A 21,147-nucleotide genomic window follows, 5' to 3' on the forward strand; every position below is an offset into this window, starting at 1 on the left:
CTGCACTGAGATCAACTTTAATCCCACCACAGCATCATCTCATCTCTTTTTTTTTTTTTTTGAGGGGGGCATCATCTTATCTCATGACCTCAGGAGGAGCAGTCAGGACCCCAAATCCCAAAAGCCCGTTGGGCTTTGTTCATTCATTCGGCCACGTCCTCCCTCAAACAAAAAAAAAAGAAAAAGAAATCGTGGGTCGGGTAGGCTATGAGGAAGAGACGCAAGATTGGGTCCGGCCCATCCTATATCATACCGTTACGGCCCAAGAAGGCACAACAGACAGGCGGAGAGAAGCCCAGGGAGTCGCCACTATAATCCCGTCCCGCCATTTCCCCCAAACCCCAGCCCTCCTTTCCCGCCACACCCTCTTCCAGCCCCCGCCGCAATCCCTCCCCCCGTTCTCCCATGGCGCCGCCGTCGGCGGCCACGCGCAGGAAGCTGCAGCGCAAGTTCCGCCTGCGGGGCTTCACCCTCAAGGTCGACGCCCTCGAGGAGGCGGCCGCCTTCCTCGAGCGCTTCCCCGACGCGGAGGACGACGCGCTCGACCTCCTCCTCGACGAGCTCGACAAGGAGCCGCGTAAGCCGCTTCTCCCTCCGTTTGTCGTCCTGTCTCCTGTTGTTTCTGGTGGCTGTAGTTTTGATGCCCGTGGGCTCCGGGCGCCTGTGTGTGGCGCGCGCAGTGCAGTCGTCGATACTGGATCGGGACGCGGTCCGGCGCGTGGTGGCGCTGCTCGTCGAGGCGGAGGAGGCTGTCGACGCGGCGTCGCTGGCGGTCACCAGCGCCCGCTCCGCGCTGCGGGTGGTGGACGCGTTCCTCGTGCCGCGGTTCCACTACGACTCAATCAAGAAAGTGTTCTACGAGTATGTGAACGCTGCCTTTTCTCTTGTAGATCTGGGCAATTCGCTAGGGTGACTTGGTATTCTGTTCCCTTTCTTTGGGATTCTCTGTTGAGCAATGTTTAAATATGGCTTAATTTGCCTAAATTGGATGGTAAAATAGTGATTTGGAATTGATGGTTTGATAGCTTCTGCCAGAAAAACCACTATCTAAGTATCTAAGTCGCTTAAATCTGATATAAACTTTTTTTAGCGTTTCCCAATTTGCAGAATAGGTGTATCAGAGTAGTTTGAGTGCTGCCTATGTTTATTTTGGGAAAAATAAAACTCTTAGGTCTACAAGTTTAACACAAATTGTGTTAGATGAACCACTTCTTTTAACGCAAAGGTAACAGCCCGTTTCGATCAATAAAGCTTTTGTACGTGGGGACACCCCCCCCCTCCCCCCTCCCCGATATTGTTCGAAAAAAACTTCTTTTAATTCGGGAAATCGGTGCTGAGTAATTCGTCATTAATTAGCCTGGTCATGTGGATTTAATGGGTTTTAGAAAATGAACTCATTTCCTAACTAAGAAATTTCATGTAGAGCATATAACTTGCTGAAAGAGCTTGTTTTCTGTATCATTTGGCCATACACTTGGAAGTGGGAGGTAGTGATGACAAAGCCCTCATGTTTCTATTGTTGAATCTATGCTGGGATCTTCTATGCATAACAGGCACACCGGTAGATTACCTATCCATGGAGAAGCTGGAGCTAAAGCTTCCCTTTATAGGGACAGGTACCAAGTGCTACTTCAGAGGCTCTCTCGTGATAAATATTTCTCTAAGCCAGCTTTTGACACGGTTGTGACTGAAGATAGCAGCTGCGAGGTATTTCTCCTTCTATGTTGTATCTGTCTATCATTGATTGATTTATTTAATCCGTACAACTCGTCTCCAATTCTGCAAAGAATATCATTAGACTGTTTTTCAATTCGTTTTATGTTCGTTAGTCTTTCTATGTGAAGTTTCTTATAAGTTTTTTCTCCATTTAGATTACTTCTATACAGTCTCTAATCGGGTGCACTGGACGGAGATGGATTATGGGGGTCATTTCACAGTTGGAGGAGCGCCAGTTCTACTTGGAGGATCTTACTGGAGCAGTTCCAATTGACTTATCAAATGCCATATCCTGAGAACACAGTGTTATTTTACCACTGATGGCTAGTTACTAATACATTCATGTGAATAACTTATGAAAATAATCTATATTTTTTCTTTGTGAAATAAAAATGTCAACTCTAAACTCTCTCCAATTACCTGTGAAGGAGGGTATACAAAGGAATTTCCTCGTCTTATATGTTTCAGCAATTATTTTTACCAGCATCTGGCATTAAGCTCCTATAGTTTCAGTGTGTGTGTGTGTGTGTGTGTGTGTGTTGGGTCTCTGTATGACTCTTTTCTTTACTATTAATACAATGATACACAGTTCTCTTGCGTGTTCAAGAAAAAAAAATTATCCATGGGGATTTCCTTAATAAAGAACACAAAATCACGTCAGGTTTTTTTGTTGAAAATACTGTAATCGTCGCTGAAGGGGAGCTGCTTTCAAATGGCATTTTCCAGGTCTGTGATTCTAATTTCCTAGAAAATTTTCAACTCTTTTCTGTATTATTCACTTATTGAATGCAATTATGTTCATCAAATCATGCACAGGTTAATACATGTGGTTTTCCTCCCCTGGAGGACAGGGAAGCTTCACTTTCATTGCTCATGGGTCTTGATTTCTTTGGGGGAGGTGTAATACCAACTGAAGAAACGGTAAGTTCAATAACTCATAAAAATTTGGTGGGAGTGTCTCCCCCCCCCCCCCCCCCCCCCCCCCCCCCCCCCCAAATTGCTTGAAAAATATTTCAATAACTCATTCCAAATGAATAATTAGGTCTTGTCAATTACTGATAATTTTTGGTACTATTGACAACAAACAGCTAAGATTATTGTCACTGGAAAAGAAGGCCATCAATGATATGTTTGTCATACTTTCGGATGTTTGGATTGACAATCCTGAGGTATTTCTGTTTTACATTAGTTCTTGATTTTGTGTTACTGTCATTATTGAGTCATATTCTCAGGATGTTCTTATGTGTTATCTCGTAGAGAAGACTATGGAGAAGTTAGCTGTTGTCCTTGATGGTTATGATAGCGTAGAAGTGGTGCCTTCCCTCTTCGTTTTGATGGGCAATTTCTGCTCTCGTCCCTGCAACCTAGCATTCAGTTCATTTGAAGAACTCAGGTATGACTTCCTGTTCCACTAGAGATAGCTGAAAGTTGTATGTCTTTTATTCTTGGTATTCCAGTACAAGATAATCATTACTTAATGCAGATTGCAGTTTGGAAAGCTTGGCGAGATGATTGCAGCTCGATCTAGATTAAAGGAGCATAGTCGTTTCTTATTCGTTCCAGGCCCTGATGATGCAGGTACTCCAAACTTAATGATATTCATACACTTTTAGCTCGATCTAAATTTAGATGGAGAATTTTATGGCTATTTATTTGGTCCAATCTTTTTATACCCTAGCTTTACCATGCTATTTTAGATGTACAACATTTTCTGTGATAATCATATTGACATGACTATAAATGAGCTTGTTAACCGATATAGTGCCGACTGTCTCCCCTGATAGCTGCAATGAGATGTTTCTTTGTTTCTTCATCACTTGATATGTTGTTTTTACTTGGTAACAAATATGCAGGCCCTTCTAAAGCACTCCCAAGGTGTGCGCTTCCAAAATATCTTATTGAAGAACTTCTAAAGCACATCCCAAATGCAATCTTCGTAAGCAACCCCTGCAGGTTTGACATGAAAATAATGCTTAAAATTCCAACTGCTACCAGGATTATACTAATAGAAGATGTACATGTTTAACACCAGAGTTGGGATTAAAATGTTAGTGTAAAACTAGTATGCCTTCCAATACGGAATTCTACAGTTTTCAGCCAAAGAAAATCAATAAGTTTAACATAGAGGAACAATGTTTTTTCTATGTTGTGAATCATGCTAAATCCATAACTGTTACATGCTATCATTGTCTGTAAATATAGCAAAAGGTCAGCAGTCACTATATGAAGTTAAGCTGTTGATGTACTGTATTAATTGTTTTCTAGGAACGTACTGAAGTTATCGTGATAACTCATACATCCATGCTCTTAATTACTTTTGGATCTCCTTACACAATTTCATGAGGCACAATGGTGATGGGTACATGAAGAGCTTAATTGCCATTTTTCATGCTAGTCTACCGATGTGCCTATTGTATTTTTGGATAGGCAACATAATGCATGCACTATACATTTTTTTAGGTACTGTCTGCTTCATCTATTTTCATTTCTGAATTGTCGTCCACTGACATTTCAGTCAGGTCTTGAAAAGACCTTCATACACTAACCACCCACTAAAGTGATATATTTGCACGGAACATCTTGTCCAAACTATTTCACCAATCTAGATCAAGTCGTAATGATAAAAACAACACTTCAGCTTACACATTTCTCAGTTCCAATCTGTTCCATCTCCAATAAGGTAGAGCTATGATTTTCAGGGTGAAGTTTTATACACAAGAAATTGTGTTTTTCCGGCAAGATCTCCTTTACAGGATGCGGCGGTCATGTCTCATTCCACCAACAACCGAAGAAACAAGTGACCCTTTTGAGCATGTGAGTTAAGGACTTCTATTTATTGTTATTTTTGTTAGCACAATCTCTTTGAAGACCTTAAATAATCCTTTTCATTTCAGCTGGTAGCAACTATCACCCATCAGAGTCATCTTTGTCCATTGCCCCTTACTGTTCAACCTATCATATGGAATTATGATCATTGCCTTCGGCTGTATCCAACTCCTCACGCAGTAAGTCATCTGAATGTAGTTTATGCAAATCTCGTCTCAATTTTTTTTTCAAGTAATAGTTTCAGTGGATCTTCTCTAGTGCTCATTTGTTAGCTTGAACATGCACAACTCATAAATGCCCTTTTACTGAAAAAGTATAGCTGCTCTCACCAAAAGTTTGGATAGTTTTGTACTCATTCTTCTCTTTTCAAAACTTTTCAGATAGTATTGGGTGACAAGAGCGAGCAGAAAGCCTTCAAATACACTGGAATTACTTGCTTTAATCCAGGTTCGTTTGCGAATGACAGCACCTTTGCAGCATACCGACCTTGCACTAAGGAGGTTGAGCTTTCTGCACTAGAAGGCTAACATAAGGGGAGAATTAACTGAGGCTCTCAAATTGGGGTGGCGTACTGACGTGTATCATTCAACCCAGCATTTCTCGAAGTCTGGTGATAAATGCGCATCATCCATCCAGATTGTCATTTCTGGCTCTGACAGATGAATTAAGGAGCAGGCCATTTCCACGCAAGAATCTGTGGAAATAACAGGCCATCCATGAAGTTGTGGTGTTTTTCTGAAGAGATCTGATGCTGACATCTGATCATAGGCTCAGCAGAGCAATAGCAGCAGATGGTAATGGTGTTTGTGCAGCAAACATCTCTAGACGGTTTTAACTGACTGACATTGTATGTTTTACCAAAATCTTTGTACTCTACCATTTAGAATTCATTGTTGTAAATCACGGTAACAAGACTGCATTTTTTAATGTTTCTAATTGTTCTATCGTTAGTATTTGATCGCCCAACTGTCCAACTCTGATGTTTTATCTAATTATTCTGATAAATGACTATATGTGGTGGTTGAACAATAGGCGAGCCCTGCGTAATACGAATTTATGCTGACACCGCACCAGCATTTCCCCATGTTTGATGATGAAGACATCTCAACGTAGCCACGATGGTGTTCGTGCGCAGATCGACACGAATCTGTGTTGACCAACCTAAGCAAACTCCAAGCTCATTGGCAACTTAAAGCTCTGAAAGAGTTGATTCAGCTTTAGGGTCGTGCGTGCTAATGCAGAACACCATATGCTACTCATCAGATCAGAAGGTCCCCGTTGTCCTCAGCCTTTGGACTGGGCGGCTGGCCATCGCAATTATGCAAAGAGAGCACCAGATTCTCATGAATCGTGCACATGGAGGTAGTACTAAAATGGTGCGCGACGAATTCGCAAGCCTTTGAGAAGGAGACGGGCATTTTCGGTCCTGTCAGCCATCGACGGATTGAGAGGCCCTTTCCCGTCCGTCAGTAACGCAAGTTTCGTCAGTTAACCGGGAACAATGTTTTGGTGTCAACCGATGTTGACATGCAGACACGCTGTGCCGAAATTGTTGCAGCTATGTGGGCGGCGATCCTGATCGGGTTGTGTCCCGCTGCAAAAGTACGGCACGTCGAAAGCGAATTGGCGTTTGATCTACTTTTGCAGCTAGCTAGCACTACCGAATTGGCGAAATTGGCACAAGCAGCAGTCCGTCCGAGTAGCAGTAAGAACTCACTGCCTCTTGTATCTTGTCCTCACGGTCGTGATCGTGCCGTGGAGCCTGGTGAAGCCGTTCACCGTCTTGCCCGACGGCCGATGGCGCCGGCCGGTTGCTTGCCATTGCCAACACGCGCGGCGCGCACGCGAACTCCCCCACGGGCAGCTGCCTCTGTGGCGCCTCGCCGCATCCTACGTCCCGCCGCCGGTCGCTTGTGGTTGCCGAACAGGTCGCTGCCTCTGCTAAATAATATCCCTCACCCCTCCTATGTTCCCCGTCCATCCAGCCGCATAGGGTGCGTTCGAAACCCTAGATCAGCCGCACCCGTTCCCCTACCTTATCGAAGTCGAAGAGCGAGCGTTAGGAGGCAGACGCTGCAATATCGGGCTTAGACGAGTGCCTCTCCGGCCGGAGTACCTCCTCCTGGGAAGCTCGGAAGACTTCGGGGAGCAGCAGATGGAAATCAAGCGTACTGACGAGGAGTGGAGGTCCTTCAATGATTGGGGCAAATATTCTGATGTGAAGATTGCACCGTCGGCTAATTGTCAAGTATATGGGTATCGATCTGATCGAGAGATTTATATGGTGATGTATTCCCGATCCCCTTTTGATCGATCTGCCTTGCGGGCTCATGTTGTGAATTTCTCAATGCTGCCGGCCTATCTGTTTGTTTGCGTCCTCAAGCCCGCGCGGGCTGCCGTTTCCATCTTTGCTAGTATTGTTTTGTTTCTCTTCGCGGTCATTACGCGAAATGCTATATGATGCTACAGTATTTTCTTGCCTCAACGCACCCGAATTTTTCATGCACCCAATCTTCACCCTCTTCAACACTGGCGAGGCGAGATCCGCCCCGTCTTCGAGATTTATCTTATCCAGTCCAGTGAGTTAGAGCATCTCCCCAGCAGATTACCTATCCTCTATCACCAATATATTTTCTCTTTCCCTCACTAATAACATTTTTTTTGTGTTTTTGTAACTAGTGCTACAGCAGATTACTAAAACACCGCATACCCATGCATGCATAAGGTAGAGGGATGAATTCCTTTTATTTGGGTGAGAGGGAGGTGTGTTTTAGTAATCACCAAATTTTTTTGGTATTAGGGATCGGATTGGTAATCCGCTGCAGCACCTCTTATCACCAAAATGATAGTTTTTTAGTATTGGGGAGAAGGATGTGTAATCTGCTAGAGATGCTTTTAGGGTTAGGGATTTAGCAGTTGGAGTTAAGGAGTGGGGTTTTGGGATTTCGGGATTAGAAGAAAGCCTGGGAGGAAGGCCGGCCCATCGGTGGAGGTGGTTATGGGTGAGGACGTAAGGGCACCGCGGTGGTGAGAACTGTTGATAAAATTTTGATGTAGATTTTAGAGCTGATAATTAAGTGTACGAGGGGATAAACTACCTGGGTACAGAGTGGACATCCCCTCAACAAACATGATTCATGTCTTTATATTGTTGCTTCAAAAGAATTAAAGGTTCTTCAAAGGATTAATGATTCTTTTTTTTTTCTTGTGTTGTTACTTCTTTCAATCAAAAGATCTGTTGGCAAAAGCATGGGGATGGGAAATGCTGCTGCCATACGAGGGTTCCGTTGAGTGGTCTGGCTATTGCAACTACTTTTTTTTTTCTCGAACAACGTAGGAGAGCTGCTTGTCATTTCATTAAGAGAGAATAGAAAGTACAAAGAGAAGGGAAGAACCCCAAACTAAGTACAAAACACACCCCAACACTCACAAATCACAAAAAACAACACACACCACCCACCAAAAGACTACCACATGAGCGCCAGGCAAAACATGAAAACGAGACCCTGAACACCAAGCCTAAGCAGCTGGTGCAACTACCTTCAGCAGTATTACAAGGAAAATTGCAGTGTTATTGCTGAAGTTACTGGCAGCAACTTGGTTGATGCGGCTGAAACTGTAAGTATCTAACTGTGCCCCTAACTGTGCCCCTCTTGTGAACCATCAGTTGAAGCCTGCTCCTAACTTTTATTTGCTTGTCTTGTTTGCTATGTTAAACTGGCTGTCAAGTAGTGTCTCAAGAAAGAGAATGAACTTGTGTCTTTGTGGGATAGTAAATTGAAAGAATGCACGGATGACATCTTACCCAGAAACACTTTCATTCTGAGTAGCCTGATCCAGGAGTTTGCGGGCAAAGTCAAACGAACAGGAGAGGGAATTTCTGATGCTTCCACTGCAGCTTTGTTGGTATGTACCTCAACTGGCCTTAACAGACCAAACAAATCACTTGTGATATTTGACCACAGAAATGCTATTCCTCTCTCTGCATTCTAATGACCAAATTAAATGTGTTCTCGCACAGACAATTAAGCTAAGTAGAAATGCTATTCCTCTCTCTGCATTCTAACTGCATTCTATTTGGAACTATTTCAATATCTCTGCCCAGTTGTCACCATGACATAGAAACTATTTGTACTTGTAACAAGATAAATGTTCTCTTCCATGCAATCTTGAAAATACTACTGGGTCCTCATAATTCAGGTAGCTGTACAAACTGCAAATTGGTGTGAACTACCACAACATGACCAAGGATTCCTGTCTTACCACCACAGTTTACATTTTATCTGATTTCAAGTCGTTGACTTTTGTACATCTTGTGACCAAGTTGAGTCTTTTTAGCGCAACACAGGGAGCATATGTAAACCTGTCTACCTAGCACTAAAAACGGTTCCCTTGATCTATCTGACATTTGGCTTTCTGTTATTAACAACACTCCCAAACATTTAATTTGTATTGTATGAGTGGTTGCTAGAGCACGGCCAGTGCCTTGCATACTTACTGACTCACCATCACAACCTTCAGTAAAGTATATTGGCTCCTTGGGTAGCATTTTGATTGTGTTATTTGATTTTTTATGATACACGTAAAACAATCAATTCTAGTGTAGCACCAAGGAGGCTAACCTGATCTGTGAGGTGCTGAGTCGTGGTGCCAATCCCATGGTTTACTTAATCATCCAGAGCACTGAGATCCGCATGTGCACTTTAAGTCTTATGAACCACCAATTATATGGAGTTGCTGCCGCTGCTGCTATGGTGGTACGTCCCTGCCTGCATCAATCCTCTTAATGTTATCAATGTCCATTCATTTCTTTTGTTTTTACAACGCACTAACCACTAAGTGATGGGTGGCTGGCTTGAATTCAAGGGAATCATGAAGGAGACCGATAAAATATGTGACTGGATGAGCAAAAACAATAAGCCTTTTGACCCGTTTGACATGGACTTGGATAACGATTTCGAGTTGGGTCGCCAAGTTCGGTTCAGAACCCTGCACTTAATGATCAGCATACTGGAAAAGTCTCCATTTTCTGTTCCTGCTGCTGCTGGGCACAAAGTTGTTAAGGAAAAATCTTTTAGTGGAAATGTTCCTAGTAATGATGAGAATAATATTACTCGTGCTGAAGCAGCAAACACTACAGGGTATGGAGAGTCTATATCCTTTGTTGACACAATATATTGTATATAGTGTTTGATTATGTTATCTGATAATGTAAGAGAGTTAGGTTGATTATTCTCGACGAGAAGCATTGTGATACTGTACCATTTTTCTGTGCTAACCAGGGACAACTTACAAGATCAGGAAAAGATCACTGTTGCAGATATTAGTAAGAAGAGGAGGATGGAAGATACGAACAAAGAAGAAAAATGACCAAGGCACACCCCTTGTGAACTTTTGTGGAGCGATGAAATTAGATTGCAAAATTCTGGTAACTATGACTAAATATTTCTCTTGCAAAACTCCTCACTGGCTTTTGTTCTCTCATTGAAGCAGAACTTTGCAGCTGCCAAAGTGGAAGAAAGCTAATCAAGACGGGAGGCAACCTTGGGCTTGGAGACGATCATGGAGTCCCTCTTCGGCAGGAGTACCTCCTCATGGGGAGCTCAGAAGACATCAGGGAAAACCAGATGGGAATCTGGACCGACGAGGATAGGATGGCCTTTGATTCTTCGTTCGAAGATTTGGAAGAGGGCGATGATGCAATGGCGGTTAGGACTGTCAAGTTCGTAGGTATCGATCTGATCGAGAGATTTATATGCTGATGTATTCCTGTTCCTTTGCGTGCTCATGTTTTAAATTCCTCAATTCTGTCTGCTTATCTGTTTGTTAAAGCGTCGCAAGCCCATGCATGTTGCCGTTTCCCTCATTGCTTGTTTTTTCCCCACATCGTGGTTATTTGTATCCCATCAACAAATATTTATTCATTGTCTTAATACTGCTGCTTCAAAAGATTCAACGATTCTTTTTTCTTTTTCTTACTCTTTCGAAAGATGTGTTGGAAAAAATATGTGGGTGGGACAGGCTGCTGCCATTCAAGGGTTCTATTGCCTGGTCTGACTATTGCAACTACCTTCGGCAGTATTACAAGCGCAATGCCAGTTTTGTTGCTGAACTTACTAGCAGCTTGGTTGCTTCGGCCGAAGTTGTAAGTATCACAACTGCCCTCTCTAAACCATCAGTCGAAGCCTGCTCCTAATTCTTTTTTCTTTGCTTGTCTTCTTGCTATGTTAAATAAACTGGTTGTCAAGTAGTGTATCAAGAAGGAGGAGGAACTTGTGTCTTTGTGGAAGGCTCGGGTGGTGCATTTCCCGGATGAGATCTTGCCTGTCAACACTATCATTCGGAGTAACCTGGAGCGTGCACATTCAATCATATGTGCTGCAGGGGGCAAACATTCTGTTGCTTCCACTGTTGCTTTTGCGGTATGTGCCTCAACTGGGCGTAAACAAAGCAAAAATTTGTGTCATTCACGGCAGAAATACTATTCCTCTCTAACCCTACTGACCAAATGTGTGCTGCTGTTGACAACTAGCTTCTGACCTAATTGGAAAGGAAAAAGGACCTAATTGGAACGCGTGTGTGTGTTGGGGGATCCTTTTTCAATCTCTATCCGGTTATTGTTACGATATATAAACTAGTTAATTAGACTCACCATTTCAAGATGAAGGGTAAGAGATTATCTCTTTCAAGCAACCACAATATTATCTTTAGTGAGAGTAATTGCATATTTTAATGTTTCTAGTCCTGTCTTTACAGTTCTATTTTATCAACATTGAAACACCCGCCTGTCGCACATTTGATGACCAATTATGGCTGGTTCTTTTAGTAAAATTGACAAGCAATGTACTGTCAGCAGACGTTTGTGATCTGCTTCTTGCTAAAACACGGTGCTCGATCTATCTGAGCTTTTGTCCTTTTACTGTTGCAGAAAACTTGGCCCTGAGTCCTACATGCTCATTTTTTCACTTGTGACCCTAGCTTTGACCCCTTTATCCAACCCAGCACATACACCTTTGGATGTTTATTTTGTTATTAATCTTTTATGGCTTTTGACTAATGCAAAACATTGGTTTCAAGTGTATTACCAAGGAGGCTGACCTGATGTGCGAGCTTTTGAAGCATGGTGCTGGTCCTACTGATGACATCATCCAGCAGAGCAGCGTGATCCGCATGTGCGCCTTGAGCCTTGTGCACCTACAAGGGTCCCATGCCTTTGATGCCGCCGCCACCATGGTGGTAAGTGCCTGCCTGCATCACGCCGCCTCTGTCATAACATAAGGGTTTAACAAGTATCCTCCATCTCTATTATGTTTAATACTGACTTACTGGCACTTACTGCACCAATGGCTTCAATTCAAGGGCATCACAAAAGAGTGCAAATTGATGTGTGATTGGATAAGAAAAGAGGACAAGCTTATCACCTTCGGCATCTTCCCACGTCATGAGCTTTTGGAATGCTGCTTGATCCGCATCAGAACCTTGGACGTTATGCTCACCATACTGAAAGGATCTTCCTTTCCTTCTTCCAAGGTTAGTGGAAATGGTGGTCAAAATGGTGTTGTTGCTGAATTTCTTTTGGCTGCTCCATGTTTTGGTGGGGCAGTCCAGTTATGAAATTCTGTTCTCTCCTTTTGTTTCAAATATATGATTTATTTGTTTAGTTCTAATTGTATTCACATAATCAATTCAAGAAGTTGAGCACTTGGGATGAGCAGTATAGCATAGAGTTCTTTTTTTTTCAACTGTATATTTAATGTCGCTTCTGTCCTTTTCTTAATCAAATTAGACTTTATTTATCATTTAATGGTAAGAGTTGTGCCTGTGTTGAAAATTTTAGAGGATTGGTGGTAAACATGCAAATAACTAGGAATAAATTGTATATGTTAATCTTAGGTTATCATGATGGTTCTAGCACCTTTTTGTTTTCATGTGTTGGCCACATAAAATTTGATTAACGGATTGATTATATTTCTTTTCTACTGCAGATGTGGCGTGATCTAATGGCTAATAACTAGAAACAATGATGGTGGCCAGCTCCATGGATGAAATTTCTTTATGCTGACAAAAAGGTTTTGGACTTTTCGCGCATGGATGGCCAGCTCCATGGATGGCCAGCAAAGGGAGGAGGGAGCGTGGTAGCTAAGGTTTTGGACTTTTGGCGCATGGAGAGAAGAACAAGTCGACCACCAAGAATAAAATATGAGCCTATATCCTCCATTGCAAGAACTAACAAAGTGATAAAATTGGTTGGTTTCAAGCGAACTCAAAACCAAGCAGTAGATGAAATTGATGAACAAATACAAGAATCACTTCTGGAACTTTTCATTCAAAAAGATCATCCATTGTACAAGAGGGGTGGATCCCCTTTTCTAGTGGGGGGAAGGCTTTTTCCGCTTCGTGTTCTACTCTTATTTACCTACTACGTTCCGGGAATATAGCGTACACAATAGTCATTACGACATACATGTACAATTTGGCTTTCTCCTCTGGATCACGCTTCTCACAACTCCTCGCCTGGGCCTTTGCTAAGATTCGCATTCCGCCATGCTTTGCTTTTTTGCCAGCTCCTTGGACCTTTCGCAGTCAAGCTTGCATCCATAGGGGGTTCTTGTACACCTTCGGGCATTGTTGATGATCTTTCCATAAGGTTCAATCATCAACCCTCGACCTTTGGACACCTGAAATATGAAAAAAAGATATAAAGCTATTTGCATTGTTGCACGTCAATACCATCGAAGGTTGTGTACTGGATCAAAGTTTGACGCTCGAATGAGTCCGAACCTTTGATGGATGCTGTCCATTTTTGGGCTTCACCTATCGTGCCGGCATCATCAAGCTACATGGCTGAGGGTTAAAGAGAGAATTCCTTTATGAACATAAAGCTTTACACCTAGCTTAAACAAATGATGATTGAGGGTATTCGACGGTTCCAGCGATCCCAACAAAATTAATAAGAGAGAAACAACTCACCATGTTAACATTATATGGGTATAATCCTTGTCCCATTAAAATGACATTGAATCCTAGCATGAAGCCCTTCTAAGTTTACCGACCATTTTGTAATGCAAAAGTCACATAATAGTCTTATCGAAGTCAAACCGGAACACACACACATAATCAGATAAAAAAGAGGACCGAACATGGTCATATCGAAATGTCAACGGTCACATAATAGTCTTTAAGTTCAAACAGATAGCAAACAAACTATAGAAAATGAGGACCATACATGATCATATCCAAATAGTAATTACTAGGCAATGAGGAATATAACCCTATAGGAGAGTTATATTATTATGTCTTTATATTGATCGCCCTAATTTGCTTATCAAATGTAGCTTAGAAGTTGAGGCACATTGGCAACTTTGATAGGCTTGATGATATAGTGTGCACCTCCATCAAGGAACCTTCATTCACAATAGGAATATAGAAATAATTGAATACTTAGGGGAAAATTATTGAGCTAATGCATGACTTTGACAATTTTTCTATTCACTCACTTTTTTATCCTTTCGGGGATGTCTTCAGAGCATGTAATCACCATAGGGAGATGATTAAGCTTGGGTGATTTCTGTGGGGAAACAAATTTTTTTAATAATGATTAATTTTACCAGTATATGAAAGTAAAACATTCGACATAACATTTAATGAAATTAGAACTTTCTTCCATAGAAGGACCCTACTTGCACCTCAACCAGTAGATCATAACCGGTCATTTCAGGCATATAGTAATCCATCAGAATCAACTGCACATCATGTTCCTATATTCAAGTGCATAAAGACAAATATTTAGTAAATAATTAGATTAATTTAAATAAATAAGCGCATTCTTGTGAATAGCAATAATATAAATATTGATATACCATGTCCAAGAACTTCAAAGCTTGCTTAGGACCTTCCATGACAGTCACTGCAAAATATATAAGAAAAATATTAAGGAATATATTAAACATGGAACGACTTAGGCTAAGATATGAAAATGGATTGAATATATATTATAAATGGTAAAAAGTACTATTTATTGTAACTCAAGGTGCAACTGATTGAAAAAAAATGCTAACCACAACACTACAACAAGAACATAAGTACACCTATAGTATGCGAAGTAACTATCAAATACCACAATTCTCTATTTACAATATACATCGTAAAAGGTTGATTATTGTAAATGCAAACCTCGGATGTTACAAGTCTGTAGAAGTCTGGGTGCTACAAGACGATCAACACATAGTCATCAACCAAGAGAATGTGACGAGCCGCCATGATATTCTCTGCCCAATCTCCTTCCTTTCAGGTCGACCTTTCAGCCTTTGATGCAGGATGGTCGTATTGTGCTGTAGTTATGAGAGTGAAGCTAGAATGGACCTCTTTATATAGTAATGCTCGGTTGTACTATTGCATCCTCAAGATAGATCGTTGCCGTTATACTATATCTTTAAGATAGAAAGATAGTAACTTGATCTATTGACAATATCTTTAGGCTAAGAATCAAGAATTGAATGATATACTAACAATATCTCTAACAACCGAAGGCTATACTAACAATATCTCGAACATAGAATAATATGTGAGTAACAGTATCTCTAACAAAGATATAGAAAACAATGAATAGTATCAGGACTAACGGATGGGGCCAGGGTGGCTGGTATGCTAAGGTGCATTGTTTTGTGCACCCATGGCATAGACACGTGAGGTTTTGGGTCACTAGTTCTCTGCACTGGGTGCACGAAGAAGGAGAGGCATGGTGCTGCAGTCGCGCTGTCTGTGGGAGGATGATGGAGAGGGCCTGAATGGAATCTACAGCAGGTGGTTGATAGGCGGGGCTGGGGGTCCAGTATGGTACTCATGCCATGGGCCGGTAGAAAGGCTTGGCTTGTGTCATCGATCCACTAGACCGAGTGCATGGAGAGATGAAGTGTGACGATGGCGCTGAGGGGACAGAACAAAGCAAGCTGCTGGGGCTTGCCGTCCATTTCTTGTCATTGGTGGCGATGAGATCAGGTGGGTGGGAGAGAGGACAGTGCAGCGAAGCTGCCTAGGATGTTTATGGCAACAGTGGGTTGCCGGAGCGGCAGTGAAAGTGTTATAGGTTGTTATCTCAGAAAATATGACCTGCAACTATGCATAAAAAATAATTTATTGAGTTAGAATACCTTAGATATATGGATTTAAACTAATGAATACCACAAGTTTCGTGTCCCAGCATGTTGTGCAAGGAATATATGTAAGTTGGTGTACAAATGCTATAAATTGTAGAGGAGCAACGATAGTCCCTAAGTCCAAGGATAAGTGGCACACTGAGTTCGGAGTTTCAGCTAAAATTCATCGAAAACCAATGAACTTCAGTCCTACCAGCATGGACCGGTAAATATCACACCTGTAAATGCTGGTCACTTTTTTACTAGAAGGTCTAAGCTCAAATTTCAATCAAAGTTTATCTGGATTTTGAAAAGTTCGGTTGGAAACACCAGTCTATCCGTCTTACTGATCCTTCAGTATTTTTTCTTAATCTGATAACTTGAACACTATTGGCACATGAACAAGAGTTTTGCCTTACCTGTCAACATGATTCCAACCAAGGAACAAAGACTTTCAAGGACATGGTGAAATTCTTGCTCAAATCACATATTTGATCTCACTATGTGGAAGTTCTCGCCGATATGAATGGAATGGACTTTTGGTTCACCCAATTCAGAGTCTGTACGCAAAAATTATACCTCCCGAAAGATTACGACTACGACGTGAGCTGGACATTGAGATAGGTTGGCTGACCCAAACCTAAGCCCAATGACCCTCAACTTCTTCCCAAAGAAAGGCTCTTTGCTCATCATAGGGTACTAATGGGCCATCCATCACATCCTGACCTGGCCCATCGTCTTTTCCAGCCCACTTCGATCACATGCAAGGAAACACACTAAGGATAGCTGTGGAGCGTTGGCTTCATGTCGGTTGGATAGTCCACCACATGAGAGCGATCGGTATTATAGGATTTAGGCGTAGACGGTCAACTTCCTATCTCATCCCTTTCTGAAAATTGGGTCGTCTCGGGCGGCCGAAGTATACAATTGTAAGCCATCACTGATTTGTCATCACTACACCACTTCCTCTTGATAAATTAGATCAGGATTAGCATAATTTTCATTTTCCGTGGAAATCGATAATCTGGAATACTCCTAAGTGACCCTTAAGTGTTTAAGCATCGGTGACAGCGAACGTGGTGGCACCCAGTTTCTTGTTGGAGTTGTTCCAAATTCACTCCAGGAAATAGGCCGGGCTTCTGACGGAGCGGAGGCCCATCGTCGGAGGCTTGGACCGGAGCGTTGATTCTCTTGTAAGCCGCCATAGGCGTGTAACCCAAAACTCTTGAGATAGTGAGATTGTTGCTGGCTGGTGCCCGTGGTTTTTCCCCTTCACATCGGAGGGGTTTTCCACGTTAAATCGTGTGTCTCCTCTGTGGCTTGATTCTTTACTTCGTATTTCTATACGTCGTTCATAACATTTCTCAGTACGAGCCTTGTCCGGTTGTCCCTGGTACAGTACAACAACCCGACCGTGTTTCTCAATCGTGGTTCAAGCTCCTCAATCTTTTTTGCTCTTTTGTTTTTAGATCAGACAGCACTTAAAATTAATTAATTTAAAAGTTCATTACAAAGTAAATCCCGGATCGACTCTGGGGCTACATTTAACCAAATTGAACTAGCTGTCTGGTTGGCCGACCTAGCCAGGATACTCTTATGTAACATCGACTAACATAGACAAAAGAAATTTCCTCCAAATTAGCTGTCATCTTCTTAATGTCTTGGATGATTACTCCTATGTGTAACCTATCCATTCCTTTTGCTATGAGGTTTCGCACAAGATTTAAGCAGTCTGAAGAAATAATCACTTTCTTCCAGTTTTGATCAAAGATGAACTTTAATGCACAGCGGACAGCCAAGGCTTCTGCCAATTCTGGTTCAGTGACCCTATCAATGACTTGACTTGTTGCAGCCAAGAATCTTCCATTGTGGTCTCGGATCACACATCCAGTTCCCATTCTTCCTGAATCAGCAAATACAGCTGCATCTACATTTGCTTTAACCCAATCTTCCGGCGGTGGAACCCATTTTTGGATGGAAGCATTGGCTTCACACATTTTGGCTGTTGGAGACATTGGTCACGCTGTCAGAAAGTATTAACATTTGAATGTAAGCTTTTGATTTTTCAGCAATTCGATGCGGATGTATAATATTTTCCCATTCCTAACGGTATTTCTATTTCCCCAAATATGCCAGATAATTATAGTAAAAGAGTTGTATGTGGCTCATGCCCTTCTAAAATGCCAATATGTGGTGGAGATATGACGAGGAGGCAACAATCTTCTTTGCTCTTCTTGGCATGGCATGAGCTATCCTCTTTGCTCAAACACTTGGTTTCCAAATCCATCCTCGTGCACCGTGATTCGAGCATGCATTCTCACCAGTGGTGAGTCACCAGACTTCAGTTTCCCTTCTACTAAGTATTTCACAGTACAATCAGCCACTAATTTACATCAGTTTTGCTTGTACAATCAGTTCAGCCTTTTGTCCTTACGATGGTGATCGTGCCCCTCCCCGCGGTGCGGAGCCTGGTGAAGCCGGCCACCGTCTTGCCCGACGGCGCCGGCCGGTTGCCCGCCGACACGCGCGGGGCGCACGCGAACTCCCCCACGGGGTGCCGGACTGGGCGGGCCGGCGGCGTGAGGATCCACTGGTTGATGTCTGCCAGCGTCACGCTGCCGTCCGCGCCGCCGGGCTTCACCACGGTGAACGGGTGCGCCACTGTCCCGGCACCGTTGCCGGCGGTAGAGGACGGCGCCTTCCTGCTCTTCTTGCAGCTTACGTCACCTCCCTTCTCCTTCTCTGCGTGCACAGAGATGAGAATTTTGCATGGAGCAGTGAAAAAATTGTTACGATTTGTTACTGCGGTTAATTGGGACACGGTGAGCACGGCCGCACCTTCCGGCGCCGAACGTTTGGATGAGCTGTTGCCGCAAGTCGTCTGGCCCGGGGCAACACCGGTGTCACTGGCCCATGGGTCCATGTTGCAGTGGGATGAGGAGGAACTGGGAGGCTCTGCTTGTGGCTGTGTCAGAGCCTTCTCCGGGGATGTCGGCAGAATTGTGTTCAGAGCGAAATGATCATCATCTGCAGGAACAGATTACTGTTTATTACAAAAGGCCCACAAAAGGGGCCTAAATTTGTAGCAAACTACAAAAGGCAGCGAGATCAGGGAGATTACAATTAATCTGACTGAATGTAAAGGAATAAACTATCCTAACTGAATGTAAAGGAATAAATTATCCTAAAGCAGTAGTAGTTCTCTCGTATCAAGCGCATGATGCAGAAATGATGGGTCAGGACCAAGGTTCTAAATCTCACGCTATAGCTGCCGTTATGGTACGCTAGCGGCAGCTATAGCTATAGTGGCAGTTATAGCTATTTGAGGTATGGTACCACTATTTGTATTCATGTACAACTTAGTCGTTATAGTTCTGCTATAGCCTCATTTAGCTCCGCTATTAGCTATTTTAAAGTGCTATTGTTAAATTCCTTAGTCCACTATTTAAAAAATTGGTAAGGACAGACAGCAATGTGCTGCTAATCTCGAGTGGGCCTGGACATAAATTTCACACGCACCGTGGTTATTTAATGGAGTAATCATCAAAGTTTGTCCTGGTTGTTTGGAATCGTACCACAATCATGAAATCAATGAAAATGTATAGTACCGAAGTCATTGGAGACAGTAAAGAAACAGGAAGTGTGTAAACAAAGCCAAACCATTTCAGAAGTTCAGACTCGAGAGCAAACCAGCTTCTGAATCCTTACATTGGGAAGAGATAGCACTCGCCTCCTCCAGACCGCTGCAGGAAGTGAAGCCCACAGCATTTTTCTCCTCGTCCGAGTCCCATAAGCTCTGGTGACATAGCACAAGTTCGCTGAGAAAAGCAATCACAAGAATGGCAATTGGCATGTGAATCTTTGTTAATGGAGATGAAGCTTTCACTCACTTGGAGTAGCTCGTCCAACTCCCCGGGCATCGCCATCGCATCCTGCGGTGTCGGCAACCCGGTGACCGCCACCGTCGACGCCTCGGACACCGGGGACTCCATGCCTAGTACACATGACAGACAGTAAACGATTGAACGCCATGGACAGAAACACTGCAGGGAACGAAAACAAAAATGCAGGCTATGTAGACATGCAGCGCGAGGCTTACATTTGGGGACGACGAGCTCAAGCTCACGCTCATGGGTATCAAGATCGCCGGCGCCAACTCCCCATGCTCCTAGACCGAAGTAGCTGAGCTGTGGATCCCATCCAAAGAGGAAGCCACTGGTTGTGGTGGTGGTGTTGTCCAAGCTGCATGCCATGGTGTCCAAAGGCCACAAGGCCTGCCACCCGTGCAGCTCTCTTTCTTGGGCTGTCTCCATGGAGCAGCACTAGTGGACTGTGTGGGGGAAGAGGAACTGGGAGTCCGAGACTGAAGGCGTGTGTAGCTTAGATAGGAGAGGTCTGCCATGCGTGCTTAAATAGCAGGGCTTTTGGGAGGCCTAAAGGCGAAAGGGTGTCTCTGTGCGCACCGCAGGCGGCAGTACGGCATGTCGATCGAGCACGGTTAGTCAGGGACGAGGGAAAAAGAAGGCTTGGAAATCTTGCAAAGGTTAAAGGGAGCAACGAGCCAACAAAAGTGGCTTTTGTTTGCTATGACTCTTCGACCTTTCACTCTTTGTTATGCGTCTCATTCCTCGTCCACCCTTTTTCACTCTCTGATTTTATCTCTGATATGGGTAGAGCCCAGTTGCAACAGCGATCAAATATATATTTTGTGCAAACCATGTCCTGGGTAGAATCTTGAATAATGCTCCAAAAGTATACTGAAGCTCTTATATAATATTCTAAAATAAGCCTACATGTAGAGTAACAGATTCTACGAGCAAATATAATTTCAAGACCAAATCGAGATTATTCCTTTTCTTTACGAAATACTCCCTCCGTTCCAAAAAATAAGTCATTCTAGGTTTGTCTTAAATCAAACTTTCTCAACTTTGACCAAATTTTATAGAAAAAAAATATCAATGTTTATGGCATCAAATAGGTATATTATAAAAATACATCTCATGATAAATCTAATGTCATTTATTTCATACTATAAATATATGTAGTTTTTCCTATAATTTCGGTCAAACTTAAAAAGTATGACATAGAACAATCCTAAAATGACTTTTTTGGACGGAGGGAGTAGAGAAGTGAACGTACACAACCCACACACACCATACAGACACTTTTTTCTTATCGGTTGCTTTTCAAATAAAAAAAGAAAATCTATTCTTTATGAAACAGGTCTCCCTAATTTTATTGTAGAGCATAAAGAATAGCGCCAATTAAATCATGAAATAAATCCAAGAAAATATGAGCACTAGTGCTAAGTCCCTAATTTTATTGTAGAGCATAAAGAATAGCGCCAGTTAAATCATGGAATAAATCCAAGAAAATATGAGCACTAGTACCGAGTCAAGGACTCAAACGCTAGTGGGCGGGTTGCACCACAAGGGACAGTGAAGCGCCGATGGTGACTTCGTCAATTTTG

At 42.8% G+C, this 21,147-nt stretch overlaps 2 protein-coding genes across 2 annotated transcripts; one reads left to right on the forward strand and one right to left on the reverse strand.

Moving 5' to 3' along the window:
* Window positions 1-339: 339 nt before the first annotated feature.
* LOC117859634 (DNA polymerase epsilon subunit B) lies at window positions 340-5,495 on the forward strand. Its single transcript, XM_072294601.1, has 13 exons — window positions 340-577; window positions 681-861; window positions 1,554-1,707; window positions 1,872-2,002; window positions 2,364-2,442; window positions 2,533-2,637; window positions 2,805-2,885; window positions 2,979-3,109; window positions 3,200-3,294; window positions 3,570-3,669; window positions 4,416-4,530; window positions 4,611-4,721; window positions 4,923-5,495. Exons 1-13 carry the CDS (start codon window positions 406-408, stop codon window positions 5,067-5,069), a joined length of 1,602 nt encoding a protein of 533 aa, XP_072150702.1. The 5' UTR covers window positions 340-405; the 3' UTR covers window positions 5,070-5,495.
* An 11,277-nt stretch (window positions 5,496-16,772) lies between these two features.
* On the reverse strand, window positions 16,773-20,069 carry LOC117860151 (uncharacterized). The gene is made up of 5 exons (XM_034743392.2): window positions 19,777-20,069; window positions 19,568-19,671; window positions 19,386-19,473; window positions 18,516-18,704; window positions 16,773-18,419 (listed from the first exon to the last, which is right to left on the reverse strand). The coding sequence occupies exons 1-5, from the start codon at window positions 19,988-19,990 to the stop codon at window positions 18,094-18,096; spliced, it is 921 nt and encodes a 306-aa protein (XP_034599283.1). The 5' UTR covers window positions 19,991-20,069; the 3' UTR covers window positions 16,773-18,093.
* Window positions 20,070-21,147: the final 1,078 nt, after the last annotated feature.

This window comes from Setaria viridis, chromosome 6, assembly GCF_005286985.2.
Source record: "Setaria viridis chromosome 6, Setaria_viridis_v4.0, whole genome shotgun sequence".
NCBI lineage: Eukaryota > Viridiplantae > Streptophyta > Magnoliopsida > Poales > Poaceae > Setaria > Setaria viridis.

Excerpts from the sequence above, each read along its gene's own strand:
- LOC117859634 (XM_072294601.1), top strand. The coding sequence starts at position 406 with ATGGCGCCGCCGTCGGCGGCCACGCGCAGGAAGCTGCAGCGCAAGTTC. Across the intron at positions 2,638-2,804 it reads TAATACCAACTGAAGAAACG|CTAAGATTATTGTCACTGGA; the intron begins GTAAGTTCAATA and ends GACAACAAACAG. Across the intron at positions 4,722-4,922 it reads TGTATCCAACTCCTCACGCA|ATAGTATTGGGTGACAAGAG; the intron begins GTAAGTCATCTG and ends AAAACTTTTCAG.
- LOC117860151 (XM_034743392.2), bottom strand. The coding sequence starts at position 19,990 with ATGGAGACAGCCCAAGAAAGAGAGCTGCACGGGTGGCAGGCCTTGTGG. Across the intron at positions 19,672-19,776 it reads TGAGCTCGTCGTCCCCAAAT|GCATGGAGTCCCCGGTGTCC; the intron begins GTAAGCCTCGCG and ends CATGTGTACTAG. Across the intron at positions 19,474-19,567 it reads AGTTGGACGAGCTACTCCAA|AGCTTATGGGACTCGGACGA; the intron begins GTGAGTGAAAGC and ends CTATGTCACCAG.